Source organism: Lygodium microphyllum, chromosome 30 (assembly GCF_053477565.2).
Source record: "Lygodium microphyllum isolate KBCC chromosome 30, Lygodium_microphyllum_v1.1.10, whole genome shotgun sequence".
NCBI lineage: Eukaryota > Viridiplantae > Streptophyta > Polypodiopsida > Schizaeales > Lygodiaceae > Lygodium > Lygodium microphyllum.
Genome location: NC_141164.1, coordinates 28,099,081 through 28,118,776, shown reverse-complemented (window position 1 = coordinate 28,118,776; position 19,696 = coordinate 28,099,081). Strand labels below are relative to the sequence as shown.

The 19,696-nt window shown below is 40.4% G+C and overlaps 1 protein-coding gene across 2 annotated transcripts in view; it reads left to right on the top strand.

Moving 5' to 3' along the window:
- Positions 1-19,696, top strand: part of COAB (4-phospho-panto-thenoylcysteine synthetase) — a 102,363-nt gene that overhangs the window by 11,632 nt on the left and 71,035 nt on the right. For both annotated transcript variants that reach the window (XM_087672755.1, XM_087672756.1), the window contains exons 3-5: positions 10,905-11,025; positions 11,106-11,150; positions 11,260-11,342. In XM_087672755.1, coding sequence (XP_087528881.1) covers positions 10,905-11,025; positions 11,106-11,150; positions 11,260-11,342 — 249 coding nt within the window. The remainder of the gene's footprint in view (positions 1-10,904; positions 11,026-11,105; positions 11,151-11,259; positions 11,343-19,696) is intronic.

Genomic DNA, 19,696 nt, shown 5'->3' with positions numbered 1-19,696 from the left:
TTTAGTCTTCTTGAGGTAGGTGAATGCCTAATTGATTGTCCGAATCAATGGGCCAAGCAAATTGAAGACTTGCTGGTCACTTTGGATAGCAAGGTGGATAGCAAGGGGAGGTTGGATTACAAAGCGGATTGCGAGAATCCCATTGTAAATCAACTTCTACTTCAATAAAGCTAAAGAAACACCGAAAGGGATACTTGTTTTGGGGCCAACTAGGGTGTCCATTGTCCAAAGATTAGTAGGTAAATTTGTATTTTCAGTTTTGCAATAAATGCCTAGTGCTGTAATTAAGTTATAATCAGAGAATTTCCACCCATCCACTAAAGGAAGGCTGGTTTCATGGTTCCATTGTCGAGATACCATCAAATCCTTTGAATTGGTGGGCCTGTGGCACTTGATTGCAACTTGGGATCATTGCAAATTTAGTGAAATTGTTCTCAGTAGTGAATTATAGCAAGCATGTCTTCACACGGTGATATGGGATCAAGTGGAGAGGATGTGAAACCAGCCTTTCTTTATGAAAGGGGTGGTAATTTCTTGATTAAGCACTTAATTACAACAGTCAGCAAATAAACATAAAACAAAATATGCAACTTACCTTAATAATCTTGGACAACAGACACTCGGTTGGCCCCAAAATCGGCACCCCTTTTGGTATTTCTTTAACTTTAATTGCTAATGGATCAAGTAGAAGTTGAGATCCCATAATCTCCTTTGTTGATCCAAAAGCCCCTTGCTATACATATAATCAACAAGCAATTTGGGCCTCGATATTGCATGAGCAGGAGACATCTTTGTGTTTACAGGGGTGGCTTTTGTCTCATTATGGGGGTTCCAGTCATGCTTTTACGACTTTAGAGAGGGGTGATAGGAAGAAGAAGTCAAAGGGCCAGTGTTATCATTGTGGTAACAAGGGCCATTTGTGGACGAACTGCAAGGAGTTAGCGGTCTCACGGAAGAAGAAGGAGAAGCAGAATGCAAACTTCTTCAAAGAGTCATCTTCTTCCTCAGACTGCGACTCGAATCCTCCAGCCAATCCTCATTAGTCATTATTACTCTTTAGATGGACTTTCCATTGGTTTCTTGCACATCTTTGAGTTTTCTTCCTTTGAAGTGTTCTTCTATTTTCTTTTTGTTCTATCTTGTGTTTAACAATTTATTTCAGCACCATTGTTTCACACTCCCTTATTGGCACTAGAGAGTTGTGAGGGATGACCGTATCACCTAGACTAGAAAGCAGAAGAGGAAGGGGCTATCAAGCCCTTCCCACGATTGAAGAAGCTGATCCCTTCCACGCTTTGGGCTTTTTCTTGGCCGGAGGATTGGAGTTGAAGTCTGAGGAAGAGGATGTGTCTTTAGAGAATTTCTCATCTCGCTTCTTCTGCTTCTCTTTCTTCTTCCATGAGGTTGCTAACTCCTTGTAGTCCTTCTGCAAATGGCCCTTCTTACCACAACCTCCCTAAAGCGGTAAAAGCCTCATTGGAACCTCCATAATGAGATGGACACTGCCCTTGTATACACAAAGATGCGTCATGCTCAAGCAGTATCGAGGACATATGTGTAAAGTTCCAGGTGTAGACGAGGTTTGTGTCCTCAAAGCATTTGCGACTTTATCAAACCTTGGGGGGAGATTGTGGAGTACTGTGCCTACGAGATGTGCCTCTGGAATGGTAGACTGCATGTGTTGAAGCTGGTCCTTGCTTATGTAACATAAAACAAAAATAATTGAATAGTGTCCTTAGGCTTGAATTTCATTTGTTGAAGCTTGCCATAAAGAGTCACCACACACACGATCGAAGGTGCCTCATATAACATCTGAAGCTTCGATCATACTTTGGGAGATGTCATGTAGGAGGTAACCGCTAGTAGGACTTTTTTAGAAATACATTGAAAAAGAGCAGAATAGACATGTGCATCACCCATATTCCATGTAAGCAAGGCTTCCTCATGGTTCTCATTAAAATCTTTGGGAATAGGAAAAGGATGCTTAGGTTGGGGAATAGATCCATAAACAATGTATCAAATGCACTTGTGCACAAACCATGTGCACTTCTGCACAAACCATGCTTTTATCACAACCATAGAAACAAGGGATAGGAGACAGGACTGGGGGGGACAGTATATTAAAAAAATGCATTTTCATATATAAAATAGTTTTCAGCTCATCACATTGGACTCTACTGCAATGAAATACATAAACAAGCACAATTTAAGTTTTAAAAATATCATTTTTCATTGAATTTTATTAGCATATTTGTAAACGCCCCGAACAACGTAGTATGCTTAACAATTATGATATTCGCTTGTTTTCGAGATTTAATATAAAAGAGAATGAACACTTAAAGCTGAAAATGAAAATTACTCACAAAATTACAGCCATGAAAATGTAAAAGTAATGGAGACAAGATTGAGGGTTGAAGATGGGCAACCCCCCTTGAAGGAATGTATTTCTGCTCAATCCAAGTCCCTTAGGGAAGAGCTCAGTTACAATCAACCTGAGAGTGAGGAGAAGTAATTCTCACTCTCACAAGATCATGCAAAGATGTACAAACACACATGCATTATCTATTATGCAATGATAAGAACTGATTTCTTTACAGTTATGAGAGAAGAAAGAGGGGAAATCAGCTTTTCTCCATCGTTGAATAGTAGTACATGGATAGGGCTTGCTTCTTGTTGCTAAAATGGAAGAAAGAGCTTGAGAAGGAGGTGCTGTAATGAATTTATAGGCTTGCTGTCCTGTAAAACAGCAGTGATAGAAGAGGGAATATGGAGGAATTTGATAATGGAAAAGTGGGGGATGATGATGGGGATGGATGGGGCCAGTTTCTGGCTATCTATGGGTGCTGTATATGAGTTTACAGCAAAGAAAAATGATGCTGAATGAAGAAAAACGAGCTTTTATTTATAGGAGAGGGAAGAGCTAGTACAAAAGGGGAAAGTGGAGTAGCACAAGACAAGTGTCCAGCCACATGTCATGAGACCCCCCCCAATATTGTCCAGCCACATGTCATGAGACCACACATGCACATTATTGAGGGGGTCCCTAAATTTCATATGACACCCATATTGGGGGCGTCCCACACATGCACATTATACAAGCATTTCATGATCATGCCATCTTGTTGATTGTAACTGTCTGTTCTGGTGGTCTAGTCCACACTTCAAGGCATCAATCTTTTCTGTGTGCGAGTCTAACCCTGATATGCGTGAGTTCTGGTCACAGGCGCTCAATCGGGCCATATAGGTGGAAGTGTGAACTATCTTTTCTCTAACCCAGCGCGTGGGTCCACCATAACCTGTGACCACTCATTAGTGGCCAGCTCCAATGCACTTTTCTTTACATCTAATTAGTGCAAAGGAAATAAATTTAATAAATCATTATATAGACAAATTAATGAAAAAGGATACAAATTCTGTTTCTATAGAGTTGTGACAATATTGTATAACGAACATGAGGTGAGGAAATGGCAAATAGAAATCATATGGATAAACTTTAACGATTGAGGTATTACAAAAGAGCATGTGTCCAAACTTCATTGTGACGTCATCATTCATGTGACATGAAAGCTTAAGAGTTCAAACTTGAAAGACAAGAACTAAAACAAATGTTCAAGGTGAGAAAAAGAGTGAGCACTTAATAGTAAAAGACAAAAGACTAAAGTAGCTTCATCATTCATGACATCATGTAGGCCCTAGGGCCTAGGCAATAGCCACTTGGTTGCTAGGCTGTAACCAACCATAAAGCAACATATAAAATGATCTTCAGTATTGAATAAGCCTAAATCTAGACGAAATCATCATCATCTGCAACAAAATGAGTATCTATAAGCTGTGGCAATAGGTCATGACATCATATAGGCAGCTTGCAGCTAATTGCCAAGCTATAACTAGCCATAAAGCAACATACAAAATAAAATCCATCAAGGAAGAATGTCAAATCTAGAGGGAATCATCATCATTTTCAGCAAAATGCGCATTTGTAGTTCTTGAAGTGCTAGTCTCATGATAATGGGTGCCATGAATAAAACGAGCATGCTTCTCCTCTTGCTCCATCTTCCACTGAGTAAATGGATTGGCTTGTGATGCAACACTTTTGCAAAGCGTTCTCGAGTTGGCACTAACAAAGACCAAATCATTTGTTTTTTCTATTCCAAGGTGATTCCTCTTCTTCGAAACAATATGATTGTAGGTACTCCATAATTGCTCCAAGCAAAAGGAGCTCACTGCTTGACTTAAGATACGAACAATCAGCTTTTGTAACTCTGGCCTATCTGATCCAAAATCCTTCCACAAGAAAGGTTCCCCAACGTTGCATTGGTCATGTAAAGCATTCTCATAGCCATAAGAGTTTTTTGCTCTCCTATAAAGAGCAAGTTGATCTCTTATTTTGTGCCAACTGTTAACATCAGGCACCGTGCGGTCAAGAATTTACCTTCAATTGAGATTGACCTTGGCATCATTTTCTTGATTCTTACCTTGAAACTCAGGGTCCAAAACAAATATGTGGGGAGTCCACCTATAAGAAATCATTTAGATAATTGCGTTCGAAAAAGGATATTAAGAAATACCCTTTCTTTACATGCTATAAGGCTTTAAAATAACTCTTTTTACTTAACTTATGGATTTTTTTCAAATTATAATTAAAAAATCCATTTTGTAAATATAATCTTGTAAATTTTACTAAATATGATACCATTTCTTTTGAACTCACGTGGTATCTTATATGTTTTAGAAGGTGAACCCCTCGAGAATAAATATAGATGAATGCAAAGGTGAGCTATAGGCATTCCACCTCTCAATATACAAATAATGTATCTTCTGATATTGCTCAGCATTAGGCACTAAATCTTTTAACTTCTCAATCATCCTATCCATTGCCTCGTACACTTTGCCAATACATGGTTGCATACCATCAACAAGTCTCAACAAGTGTACAATAGGCACAACCATCGCATCAAATTTTGTTCCATTATTCCAAAATTCATTGTTGTCTGCATTTTCCTTGCATGTCATGCTGACGGGAGTGACTGCCATTGGAGAAATACTAAACTCATCATTGACAAACAACTGTCTCGCTACACCCATGCACTCTCTGAGGTGTTTCAACATAAAAAGGTAGTAGGCAAAGCGTGTGTTTGAATACTTTAATATCATCTTTCTTGACCTTTTTGTAAACTCATAACGAATGTATTGGTGATTTAAAATAAAAATATTTGATTTGCATCTTGTATCATAGGATGGACCTACGATAACTCACCAATATCCTTCAAAAGATTGTTCAAGCAATGCGCCATGCATTAAGAAATGTGATATGCTTATACACTCCCTTAACAATGGCATGTGCTGCCCTATTTGTGGGCTCATAATTAGCCACAAAACCAACCACCAAATGTGTCCCAACGATCTCAATGGGAGAGATCCACTTTGCTACAAGATGATCTATGGACTTCTTAGTCCTTGAAGCATCATGGGATGACATAAAATACATCTCCTCTCTAGAGTAAGTTACAATGCTATGGATCGACCTCTTGCTCGAGTCACTCTACTCATCAGCGATAAGTGTGACACCATTTTTCTCCCAATCTCTCTTTATGTTTGATGTGGCTTGCTCCATAACACACTTTTTCTTATCAAGCAAGGTAGTGCGTAAAGTCTCAGAAGAGGGGGATACATAGTTAGGCCCATACTCTCCAACCTTCTTCAACATGGCTTTAAAGTACTTTAGCCTAGGGACATAAAATAATAAACACAATAATTGTCATGGTAATAAATACAATAATTATTACGATGACATGATTTTAGAATTCAATTTAGTTATGAGTTCTTATAAGTTTATAAGTTATGACCAAGTTATAAGTTAAAAAATCATATTTTTTAAGGGAAAAAAATGTAAATAGGAAAGACTTGAGCATGTAAATTTGTCAAAAATTGGTTGTATGAAAGGCAACATGGTCGTGATAGAAGAAATGAGCCACAATTGAATCTGTTTCCTCTTTTTTGATTGGTCCCAACTTCCCTTAAGAGTAGTTTAGTGTCTAATGGTTGAGGATGAAGCCGGTGACGGCGAATATGAACTTAATCCAGTGACTCCATGTGGTGCAGATGCCATGCTCGTTGTTGTAGATGAGGTTCTAGACCTATCAATTGCTGCTATTGCTGCCACCATTGTAAGTGTAGCTAGATTGATTGGCACTTTTGTCATTCACGTAGGTCTTACCAACATCCATCACAAGAATAGATTGTGAGTCAACCTGCCCAGTGGGTCTAAGAACCCTCCATACCAAACTAATGTGTGCGATTCCACTGACTTGGATCACAAGATGGAGATAAGTAGACTCGAATCGTAGGTATCCGCCATAGGGTAAGTTGCCTCAATGCAAATGGAGTCTCTTGTCCAACCACACACTCTAATAGCTCCCTTCTCTTCTCAGGCGTGACATTGGGACAAAATTGCACCTCCAATCATGGTTCGTGCAATAAATGAGCCCTTACTTTATTTGTGCCACTCATATGTCGGTATAGACATAGCTTATACGACCAAGCTCGTTATTTGCCTCCGCTTGATGGGCGCTCAACATTTGCCTCATCCCACCACGACCATGTGTTGGAGTGTTTGCCTCTCCCTTCGGCTTGACGAGCCAGTCGTGAAGAAGCCATGTAGAGGTGAGTGCTGTGTAACACAAGGAGCTGGTGGAATACATGGGCAGGCACGAGTGTTGGGCGTCGGGCAAAGCAATTGGTTGTCAGTTGCTTAGTTGCTCAGTGCGGGTGTCCGATGCAGGGAGCCTAGGCTACAGGGAGCGAGAAGAAGAAGATGATGAAGAAGAGGAGGAGGAGGCAAGTGAGAAAGAAGAAGAAGAAGAAGAAGAAGCCAAAGATGAGTTGGAGGTGGCTGAGAAAAAGTGGGTTGTGGAGACGAACAAGAGTTGGAGCAGGTGTCACAAGAGTTAGAAGGGAGGCGGTAGTTGATCACGAGTTAGGCTGGAAGGAAGACACGAATGACGGGGGAGAGAAAGAAGACTGAAAAGCGGGAGACGGTGAATGTCTGTCTCCCGATAGTCTCGTCCTTGGGACGGGGGGACGGCCATCTCCCTCTCAGATTGCCGAAAGGGGATGTCCCTCGTTCCACCTCCACATTCCGCATAGGCATCCCGTCTCAAGACGGTGTTTTGGCATCTCAGGGGCTCGGGGCGGGCGTCCCTGTTTCTATGATCACAACGTTCCATGTAAGCTAGTTAGGTCCATGTAACTTATCATGTGTAGAAGTGCATGGGGGAGGAGCCCATCTGGAGAGGATAAAGAAAATAAGATAGAAGGAGAAGCTACACGAAGAGAGAAGAAAGCCAACCAAAGAGCATGGCCTCCACAAAAATAGAGTTCACACACAGTATTTAGAGGCTGGTTAGAAAAAATCGATTGTAGAAAATTGAAAACAGCCAACATAGAGAGTCAGATTTCAATAGACGCCGTCGCCTGGCCTTAGAGGCGAGTAAATGCTGAAAACGCAGGCTGGATAGACATTAAATGCTGATGCAGGCTGCCGTTTTGGCATTAAATATTAAAACGCAGGCAGTAGCAAGTCAATTGGCAGCAGGGAGCAGTTGTTAGATTAGTAGGGGTGTAAAGGGTGTGTAATCAACAAAGAAACATGTAGTAGGAGCCTAGATCTTGCAATTTGATACCATGTCAAAAGTGGTGCAGCAATGGAAGCATAGACAAGTGCTGAAATAAATTGTTGAACACAAGACAGAAGAGAAAGAAAATAGAAGAACACTGCAAAGGAAGAGAATGTAGAGATGTGCTTGGGAAATGGAATCCATATACCAAACAAAAGACAGTCACATACAATAGTGAGTCATTGATTGTGTGGGCATTGGCATCGACTCCTCTCTCCAGCACAATAAGTCCACCTAAAGAGTGATGATAATTGATGAGGAGGAGGAGCCCTAGACTAATAGGCATGAAATAGGCCTAAAATGGTAGTTGGTCGGTCAACATTTTAGATTGGCATAAAATGCCAGCAGGGCAGCATCAAAATTTTGCCAATTTGAGCGATGAAACTTTAAAATTTTTTTGTCTCTAGCTTTCTCTCCCTTCTCTTAGCCAATTCACATCTATAAGAAATACCACAAGGGGTGCTAGTTTTGGGCTAATTGAGTGTCCAATGGCAAGATTAAGTGGTAACATTTGCATTTTTAGTTTATGTGAATTTATGCTTGCTGTAGTTAGTGCTAAATTAGGTTATTTACCACCCTATCTAAGAAGGCATGGTGGTTTCACATTGCCATAGGTGGGAGCTGATTGTTGCTATTATTGGCTGATACATTTGGACCATGCGGTACAACCATTCTATAGACCTTCAAGATGTATCCTAAGTAGAGACTCTTTTGAGGATTTGGACAGAGTTCATCCACACTCTTCGTGGGAGAGGAGAGGATATAGGGAAGCTTTGAGAGGCTGAAGAGGAGGAGAGGTGCCCTCTTATGGAGATGGGACTTTGGTATCTATTTCCAAGCCGCCTTTGTAAGATGATTTGGCATTATAGTCCACCAAATTGATTGTTCACACAACCATTGTATTGTGATATGCTTAGCTACTCTACATAGGGTTATTTTTACTTCGTATTTACTTTGCAGAACTTTCTTTGACATTTTATTCATAGAAGTCTCTCTTTTGAGGGGAAAAAAAGGATCTCAGCCCATTGTGCTATAACAATCCATTTTGATAAAACTTAGATTAAAAATAGTAGCAATATCTATTGATGATGGAGTCATGGAGCTTCATAGTTGAGTTCTCAAGTAGAGAGAAGAAGAAAGGATGTTGGTTTGACCACGTGCGCACACAAAGAGAGAGAGTTATATTAACGTCTACAAAAGTCCAAATTGGCCAATGAGACCAAAGTGTTGCATATGAAAAGTTAGGGAATTTCCCATGTTCCAAAATAACAGTCATCTAATGCTATGACTATATTAATGGAAAGTAAACATCTAAGAATACATAGCTGATGAGTACAAAATGATGTCTAAGCCAGATTCAATGTGAAACTGCTTAGGAAGCTCTCTCATCTTAGGATATCTCTCATAAGTCTATCTAGCATAGACAGGTTGAAGCGTCGAGATAGGGTCCCTCAGTGAATGTGTAGTATCCTCTTTATTTGCTGATGATGCCTCCTGCGAGGGCATGGACCAGCTAGACGTGGGTGGTGGGCTCCGCATCTCTCTATGGTTGTGTTTAAGGTGGTCCTTGTGGTGGGGCCATCGGTTGGACTGAGCTGATGGGATGAGACCTTGAGCTGGTCAATGGCAACTTGCATCTCATGTGGCATGTAAACATCCAAATATCTAGGTTTGACAATGAAGGCGTTTGCTATATTCCTCATAAAATGCTCTTTGTAGTAGGAGAACTTCGTAGAGAGAGTGGGACTACAACCAGTTTCCAACAGCCAAGAGTGAGGGTATGGGCTGCCAAGAAGGGAGGAGAAGAGCTGAAATTGGCAACACCTACCTGTCTAATTGCATCAATCTCCCTCTTATGCCACGAGTTGCATTAATGATGATGGGCTTGCTTGTTGAAATCGTAAGGGGGCCTTGACATGTAAAAGTTTCTCACTAGGCGAGACATTGAATGTAACTCAATGCTAAGGTGAAAACTTTCAATCTATGTTTAAAGCATTCTCCGATCTCCTCGAAAAGGCAGAAAGGAAAGGTTGTTTGATACCTTGTGCCATTACATTCTCAATTGTTTTGTCATCATCTTATCTTTGCTCCTATATCATCTTTCCCAATATGGTTGTGTATCCAAAGAAGGGGACACCTTTGGGTGCCTTTGCAAATGGATCTCTCCAAATCCATTCTCGAGGGTTCCACAAAAATCTTTGAAGAGGCCTCTTCCAATATATGCAATATTTCCAATCTCTTCAAACCCTAGAATGAACCACAACAATTATCCTCTAGTGAGAGCATCCTGTCAGTTCCAATCAATGCAAATAATTGGAGTTTGCTACCCTCATGTATTGAAATTCTAATTGTGTGTGCGTGCACGTGCACTTGTGGTGGTAGCAAGCATTGAGAGAAGAATGTCTCCTTTGGTAAAGGACCCCTGATCCATGTTTGAGAGGTATCTATATGAGTCTCCACTATGGGAGGACCACCTCCCTAATGCTCTCATTCATGTGACATGTCTTTAGCCCCTCTGATGCCATGGAGCCTCTCTCGCTCCGATGGTGTGGCCTCTGTCCAACAGTATGGCCTCTTTGTGTCTTGAGTAATTGGCATGTCCTCTCTCAGATTGTGTGGCATCTCTTTTTGTCTTGAGTAATGGGTTGATGAGAAGAGACTGCCTCATCTTCTCTTGAATGGTGCTTGGAGTAATTTGGTGAAGTCCTACAGACATTAATCTCCAAGCCTGGATAATTGTTGCTGACCTCAAATCTCTTCTCAAGTGATGTATCTCTGATTTACTGAAAAATCTATGAATGCTATGCTGCCATGTTCCTCCAGCTGTAGGAGCAATAGATTCCAATCTCCATAACTGTATTTTCTTCCATGTCTCCTTGCCTGGAAGAAGGCTCCTCACAATTAACTTCACCAATGAAGCTGTATTGTTACTATCTGGGTCTGATCCCCAAACCAGTCGGACTGCTGATTAATCTGAAAGCTAAGGCTAATGCAAACTTTGCTGCATGCAAAATATGAACATCTGTTTCCAATGATGTCAAGCACCTAATTGTAGGTCAACAAAGTATACACAGATTCTGGATTATCATGGCTTGCTAATTTCTCTTTCTAAGTTTGAGAGTGGCTGTTATGTTCTGTTTTTGTGTACGATTCAGATAAATTCCCGTAAGGCAAGGTGCTTCTCCCCTTATCAATATGACAAAACCTCTATTGTTTGTTGATGCATAGGCGAGTTAAAAAATCGACTTGTTTGTATCACATCTGGAGGCACGACCGTTCCTCTTGAACGCCGCTGTGTTCGTTTCATTGACAACTTCAGCTCTGGAACCCGTGGAGCTGCCTCTACTGAGTAACACTTCCTAGTGCCTTATTTCAAATGCAATAACAAAAAAAGGAAACAATGTATTGACAATAAGAAATCATTTGTAGGTACTTTCTGAAAGCAGGATATGCAGTCATCTTTCTCTATAGAAGGTCTGTCTTAGACCTCACTGTTTCAAAACATACATAGTGTTTACAAATCTTCACTCATGAATCGTGTTTTGACAGGTATTTTCACTTTTGGATCATTTATTTTTTGCAGAGAATCTGTTCAGCCCTTTTGCAGATTTCTACCTGAAAACGTCATTTTTTCATGCTTTGAACCTAATGCGAACAGCATCAAAGGTAAAAGACATTTCTTTGGATGCTAGAATATCAGTTTTGGGGCATCATGTTTTCTGTTTGTAATGACTATCTACAGTTACATTAATATTGCTTCATTTTCAAAAGGGTTGCCAAGTAAAATCATAAGATGGAGTCTTATTATATGTGACTCCAAATGACTTGAAAGGACTGTTGAAAGGCCTCAATTGAAGGAATTAACTCATGTTTGTTCATTTTGTATCTATCAGAATTGAAAACTTAAAAACGAACTCATGTTTTGATGAGTCTATATCTATCAGGTATAGAAGCTTATACTATTATTTGTTGTGTTGAAAAGCTGATGCATAACACTGCAGGAAAACTTCAGGCTATAAGGTCTGTTGTATAATCTGGTGGCCAGAATGAGCTCCCACTCCCATCATCCTTTCCAAATTAATATTCCCTTTTTTTTATAAAAAAAATTGAATCATTTAATCAGGGGTGCAGAACTTTGGATTTGTTTCCATTCTAACAAGAGTTCTGGAACTTTCTTTCCCCTCCCCCCCCCCGAAAAAGATGTGACTAATTATACTACTTTGAAGAAAGTACAATGCTCAATAGTCTAGCTGGAGCTGAATGCAAATCCAGTCACACATATACAAGGCCTCTCAGGCAGTTTGAGGGGATGGGAAAAAGAAGCCATAGTGGTGTGCAACATCAATGGGGTTTGCCATCTTGCAAGGTGAAAAACATGCTATGGCAACCCCAAGTATCAAGGAATTACTGACGAACCTCCCGTCAATGCTAAGAATCCCCTTGAAGCTACTCCCAACAGCCTTGGAGTGAATGATGGATGACCAAAGCTCCACCAAAGTAGCATACTTTGAAAGGCTCTTGCACAGCCAAAGTAGCAATGAGCTTTCTGAATGTGCCATCCTCTGGGGCCACCAATGATCTCCCACACCTCTAATTGTGATGCAGTAGGTTCTTATACTTGGTTGCTAGGTAGAGCCTCCAAGCCTACAACTGCATAGGAACCTGCCTGGATTATGATGGTATCATGCATGTCTTATACAGTAGGTCACAATTGCACATCAACTAGCCTCGATGATGATTAATAATGACCATATCATGCAGGCCTTACAGTAAGCGGCATCGCCAAGTGACTGATTGCAAACAGAATGCACCCAGATGAGACACATGAAGCTGGGTTCTACTTGAGGGAGTATCTTGTGGGCTTATCTCGAAACCAATTGTGCAACAACTCACATGACCATAGATAGTGCTTTGAGATCTACAGGCACTATATTGAGAACAACATTGGTAGGTCCCATCCTGCTGCATCTAAACCAATGAATATACGTTGCCTCCAAGCTACAGCCTGGTGTCAGCCCTTGAAATTACCAGCTTGCCCAGAAGGGCTTGGCTCTCATACTTTGGATTAATAATCCCCAAGTCTCCCCTTTAGTGATATCTGATGATGGTCTTCCAAGTTACCTTAGCTCAAAAATCCTTGGACTTGTTTGTTCTGGACCACATGAAGTTTTGAACTAATTTACTCCAATATATAAGCTTCTAGATATAGTCTAGTACATATGCAAACCGTTTGGCTATAGTGATATTGAGTCTTGGAATCCATGATATTTGACTTAATTTGAAGTCAAATGAACTTCCCAATCAATGCTGGAGTTGGGATTTGTAAGGAAACCTATTGAATTATGCCAATTGATTTTCGCTCCTGTTGCTGTGGAGAAGACCTCCAGTGCTAGCTTCACTCTCTTAAACATTAGCTCATCTCCTCAACGTACAAGGCAGTGCTATCTGCATACTCTGAGTTCAATAACTTTGTCTCCATCTGCACAGGCAGCCTGAGGCCACTTAGGTTGTTGACTGTGGCATGAAGGGAGTAGGACATTGGTTATGCATAGAGTAGGAAGAGATAAGGAGCTAGGGGTATCCCTGTTTGACTTATTGCTTTAGTTGGAACTTCTCATCTTTCCACTCTTTATGATTACCTTGCTGCTGCTTGGTTTGTAAAGTGCTGGAACATTGCTGACCCATTGTTGAGGAAAGCCTTGAGGGGGCTATGCTACACTCCATCTGTCCTCCTATCCTCTAAACTCGCTGAGGTGGACCAGGTCCAGAGCTCTTGGGTCTAAAGGGTGTGAATTGTTGAGGGGTTTTGTAGCAACCTTTAGATGGCTACTAGGTCACATTGTATAGCCCTCTTCTCCTCCCAACACTATTATCTTGTACGGACAGCCTCCTAGCAGACTCCCTTGAGTATGGCATGTGCCACCTTTCTCTTCAATTCCTCCATCCTATGACTATTCTTTGGCCCATAGTTGCCTAGCCTATTTGCACACCTTCTCATGCATATAAGTCAAGAGTGGGGATTTGATGCGGGTGCAGGTCAAGGGCTAAGGAAAATGCATCTAGAGACAAAACATTAGGCTGTGATCCAATAGAGTAGTCCAATCCACCCCTCCCTTGGGAGTCGCGGGCATACCACCTCTCCTATGGTTTCATTAGTATACCTCCTAGTTGCCTATAGCCCCAGGAGAAATCTAGTGATCCATGGTCCAGTGGAAGGCTAGGTTTCTCTAAACATTTTTGGCACCCATTGCAAAAAGGAATGCCTTCCAAGCCTCTTGCTCTGCTTGTGCAATAGGTTGGAAATTTGTACCTTTGCCTTGCTGGTCTTCTAGGGTCTCTAGGTTGTTGAATTCATCTCCAACAATCCCCAATAGTACACCCGGGGTAAACTAGCCATTACCTTTATATAGAAAGTTGACCATGCTTTGACCTCAGATTGTGTATAGATGTTGAGAATTCCAATGGAAGATTCCCAATGTCCGCTTTGACCCACAAGGCTTGTCTTGCAACTAAAGTCTCGTGGTCTCATGTGTAGGGCAATATGATCTGAGCAGAAGCACAAACTATTAGAATTTGCCAAATCTATGGGTAGTGCCCAATGTTTTAGTCTTTAGTTCTTTTTTAGTTCTTAGTGTGAACACAACTAAAGTTATAAGTTGTGTCACTACTCTTAGAGTTAGAGTTAGAGTAAGTTAACTCTAGTTGAGTTAGACCTAGGTCTATCTTAGAGCTATCTTGTACCTTTCAGTCTCATTCTTTCAGTTCAGACTCTACTCTTTTGCTTTAGCACACTCTCATTGTCTCTCTTTTCTCTCCTCCATAGTTGGTTGTCATTTTCCAACATTTGGTATCAAAGCAGGTTCTATGCGTGGATTCAGTTCAGCCACCGTTAGCCCGTGGCGCCCTGCTTAAGGTCCTCTTGCTATCAGCCAGCTCTTTGCCCAAGGAAGAGACGACAAGCTGTTGCTGTTTTCATCTTGTGCGTAGCCCTATGCTTAGTCCCGTGCGTCGCTCGAGGAGCTATTGTTTTGGAGGAGTTGATTTTATTTTCAGCTCTGTCCCTTATTTTCTCACCTCTGCCTTCCATATTCTCAGTCCTCCTTGCAATTTTCTACAAATCCTAAAAAGTGGAGAAACCCTAATTTTCAGATTTGGGGTTTTTAAAAATTTCTGCAATTTCGCATCCATTTTGGTAATCTCTTTTTGAATCTCAGCTCATGTTGCACAAAATTTGGGGTTTAGTCAATTTTCGCTCCCGAAGTTTAAATTGACAACCAATTTGAAAAATCTCACAATTTCTTTGACATTCCCGCCAAAAATTTTGGGGCTTTTGCCCAATTTGTAGTTCCATGTGGGAATCCTCATTGGAAATGGTGACATTGCACAATTTCATTGACATTTGTGTAAGAAATTTGGGGCTTTTTTTCCTAGAGGCTCCAACATGTTGAGAATAGCAAATGATGCTTGATATGTATGCCCATCGAGGTTGGATGTGTGCCCAAAAGAGGCTTGCCCATAAGCGGCTTTGTATGAGAGAGATAACAAAGATGTATGCTCTAGAAGCTCTAGGAAGAGATGTCCAAAATCCCATAAGCACATAGAGGAAAAGTGGTACTATCCAAAAAGCTATAAAGGCATGTACTTGATATACTCATTTCAATGATATAGTACTATCATTCTGTCACTCAAGATTGTGTTTATGAGTCCAAGTTAATCTATCTTGGAACTTGATTCACTTGAGTTACAATTCTTTATCTTAATCATGTTTTATGTTTATAAACTCTGTTTGCCATAGCTAGCATCGCTCTAGATCTGTGTTTCTCAATATGGTATCACAGCTGTAGTGAGCTATGGCTAGCTTCATTAGAGTAGAGTCCTTTAGCCTTTTTTTATTATGAATGGATAGTAGGAGTTGAACCTACCTTAAGGCCCTCTGCCACATTCATACCTTAGGCTTATTCTTCATCTCATAACATTCTCTTTACTTAAAATCCACCTAGCTTCCCTCCCATCTTTTTTGATACACGTAGGAAGCTTTAAGCAAGCATCAGTAGGCCTCTTGTCTTTCCTTCTTCGTTGGCCTTTCTCTAAGCCACTTACTGTCTCTTGGCCCGATTGACGAAGTCTTTCTCGAAGCTTGATGAGACCGGTCTATGACTCACATGAAGCGGTAGTTCCTTCAATAAGTATCTTGTCTTTTCACACACACACAAAAAAAGACCTCACTTTCTCGCTCAACACCAAATTGGCCCTGAAGACCGGCGCCCCTCTCTGTATTTCTTTATCAATTAAAAGATGGAAAATTACAAAAAGGAAATGTTCTAAATTATATAACCTATGAACAATTGGTTTTCATATTTTTTGAGTAAATCCCAGCTGCATAAGAACAATACAGTATGATCAGATCAACATCCCTTTTATGAAAGCATTTTCTGTAACCAAAACTCAATGATTCATGTCTAGAATTGCAGTCTACAAATCTTTGAATTCACTATTCTTACTGTCCAAGATGTTTAGAACAACATCCCTTTTAGGAAAGAATTTTTTTGTAACCAAAACTCAATGATTCATGTGTAGAATTGCAGTCTGCAAATCTCTAAATTCACTGTTCTTACTGTCCAACATGTTGAGAACAACACTAAATCAAAGTTGAAAAAAAAACTTGTTCTTGTGTGGCATGGTCATTACTTTCTTTAGTTCTTGGATTGGAGAAGCCAACAACTACTCTTGAACTTGGACAGTGAGGCTCTTGCTTTAGCAAAAGTGCAAAGAAAACACAAAACTTTACCTTCGATGGAATCAGCCCATTATGCAGAGCATTTGCTCTGAGAATAGAGAGAGAGTTGACTAGAGGGAGCAAGCTCTACCTCCGTACATGAGTCAGAGACGAAGAAGTACTCTCCATAGCTGATGAAACTATAGCAATCTGCCCTCATCTCCTCAAAACTTCATTCTCAGATCTGCCGCTCATGCTTATTACGTTTTTTTTTAATGCTCTCTCTCTCTCTTTTGGGAATTTGTGCCACATGGCATACATGTAACAATTTTCCCATTTAACCTTCCGGTCTAAAATTCTCCATGGTTGGTGCAAAATTTGACTTCGGCATAGACCAAAGAATTAATCCTCGTGCAAAAACGAAGATAATGACGTGAATAGATTCTGGGGTCCAAAAATAGTAACTCCCTAAATTTTAGGAATGGTGACCCGAGTATTCCTTGAGTTGTTATGAGCAACTTTTATCATTGCAGCCGCATCAAAAAGTGTAATGTGGTTCAGTTACAGTGACTTTTATTCCGTGAGCATTCTCACATGTGCATCTTGTGTCTTGGCTAGGCTCATTGTCGTGCACCATCTCCAGTGGCTAAGCACACAGTCCCAAACCAGTGGCATTTTATTCTTTAGTGCCCATTCAATATGGAACCGGTCCTAAGGCTTAGCCAAACCATTAGTCCAATATGTTCCAATGGTTGCCTCTTCTGGCCACGCAAAGATCCCGGCTTATTCCAAGAGAACTCTAGGGGTAAAAAGCAACAATAACTAAAGAAAAGAAAAAGAAAATATTTATATAAGTAAATAAGAAAAGCAACTGCAAAATATATCACCACTTGGTGACACTTGACATGTCCCTGGCGGTTCCCTTCCACAGCTGGGCTTATGAATGAGAACCCAAGTCTCACAAACAAACTGTAAATAAAGAGATTGCTCCTATATCCTCTCGTCCAATCTAATGGATATGGTTGCGTATTCCGTTGCAGCATCCAGCCATTGGAGAACACACAAAGTGTGGAAAAATTTGTACTAACGAGACCTAAGGGGGAAACAATTCAAAGTGATGGAGCACCTAAATCAGTGACTTGGAGGTGTTTACCAAAGGTTTGGAGAATAGCTGTTGAGAAGTACTGAGAGAGAATTGCACTTGTATTGACAATCATAACTTATGGAATGCCATGTTTAAGCTTCATGGAATTAGAAACATTAGCTCAAAATGGATCGAGCCTTAGATCAATGGGCATACTATGGAGCTTCACCACAGCAAGCACCCTAAGACTTATATCACTAACTTCAATGCTGCCTTGAGTGCAAGAAGAGCTCAGAAGTTTTTCTCGAATCAATAGGGCATGGGCGGTCTATCCCTCTGCGTTGTTGCTCCCGTTCAGCCTTCACGATCTACGACAGGAAAAATAGTGCCACCTGAAGCAGCTCGCCGCTTGTAGCTCGACATTATCTTCATTTCGTTTTTTTCTAAAGGTTAATTCTAAGGTTAAAGTCCTAGCTCTTAAAAGGCCATTCATACCAGCTCATTCTCTCTCTCCCACACTTACTTGTTCACACTTGCACTTCTCCAAAACGAGTTCATTCACATCTTTTCTTTCACAGTTAAATTTGTAAATCTCATTCACATTGCAATGTTTTGTGTTTCATTCTTGACATCCAAGTGATTAACCATTTTTCCATCAAGTGTCTTTAGATACTAGCATTGCGTGTCTTTCTCAATATCTCTTGAAGTACTTGTAAAAGGGATTAGACATTGCCTGAGTATACTCGCGGTAAAACCTTCCCGCATTCGAAATAAGTTGTTTGTACCACGCTCAAACGATGAATACCAATGTAATGATTAGCCATGAGCCCAAGCCAAATAAATTCCACAAATCATGTATCCCAAAATCTATGTCATGTATGTCAAAAGAGAGCTTGTCAAGTCAAAGCAATCATAAAAGCGTGAAGCAAAAAGATTGTGTTAAGAAGACTAAAAGAGAAGTACCATGCATCAACAAAAGGGATGAGGGCATGAAAACCAAGAAGGAATCAAGAAGATCAAAGATACCAAGAAGATCGTGATCAGCAAAGGTTGCCAAAGAAGCAATAAGAAGATAAAAGAAATTTCTACTGTTGACAACACAGAATTTTTCCCATAGTGGATCTTTATTTTCCGTAGTGGATCTTGTTTCCCATAGTGGATATAAAAGCCCTTACCAAAGATGTAAAGTTTCAAGCTTTAACTTGACTAGGATGCCAAAGAGATAGTCTCCTAGGCCATGTCATCATGTAGGGGCGAAAAAAGCCAGTAAGGGTAGAGACTTATCATTTGAGGGGGAGTGTTGAGAATAGCAAATGATGCTTGATATGTATGCCCATTGAGGTTGGATGTGTGTCCAAAAGAGGCTTGCCCATAAATGGCTTTGTATGAGAGATATGACAAAGGTGTATGCTCTAGAAGCTCTAGGAAGAGATGTCCAAAATCCCATAAGCATAGAGAAAAAGTGGTAATATCTAAAAAGCTATAAAGGCATGTACTTGACACTCATTTCAACGATATAGTACTATCATTATGTGTCACTCAAGATTATGTTTATGAGTCTAAGTTAATCTATCTTAGAACCTAATTCACTTGAGTTACAATTCTTTATCTCAATCATGTTTTATATTTATAAACTCCGTCCGCCATAGCTAGCATAGCTCTAGATCTGTGTTTCTCAACACAACACGCATCACGAGGGAGATTCCAATTGCTGTCTGCCGAGGTGACATTACTGCACTAATTCAAGTTGTAAGGTATAAATATCTTCAATTTCTTTGAAATTTTAGGATGAAATTTGAGGCTTTTACTCGACACGTATTCTAAGGTAGCAACTGCCCCTCCTCCGTCTCCTATTGAAGATTAGAGGAGATGGAACTCAAAAGATGCATAGACACTTTCTTTGATTTCCTTGTCAGTGAAATGATCGATCATTCCATACATTTGGTCTTGTAAGATCTCAAAATCAGCATGGGATGTACTTGAGCGTATGTTTGCAACATGTAACAAGGCCAATATATCTTATCTCTGTTGAGAGTTGGCCAATGTGAACATGGATGAGAGTGATAGCATGACAGATCACCTTACTCACATGCAGGATTTGCGTGAACAGTTGCTCAATATGGATGAAATCGTTTAGGATGCTGAATTGGTAAATATCACATTGAACTCTTTTCTAGAGTCGTATCTTGATTTCCACACCTCTTTGATGTTGTCTTTGGG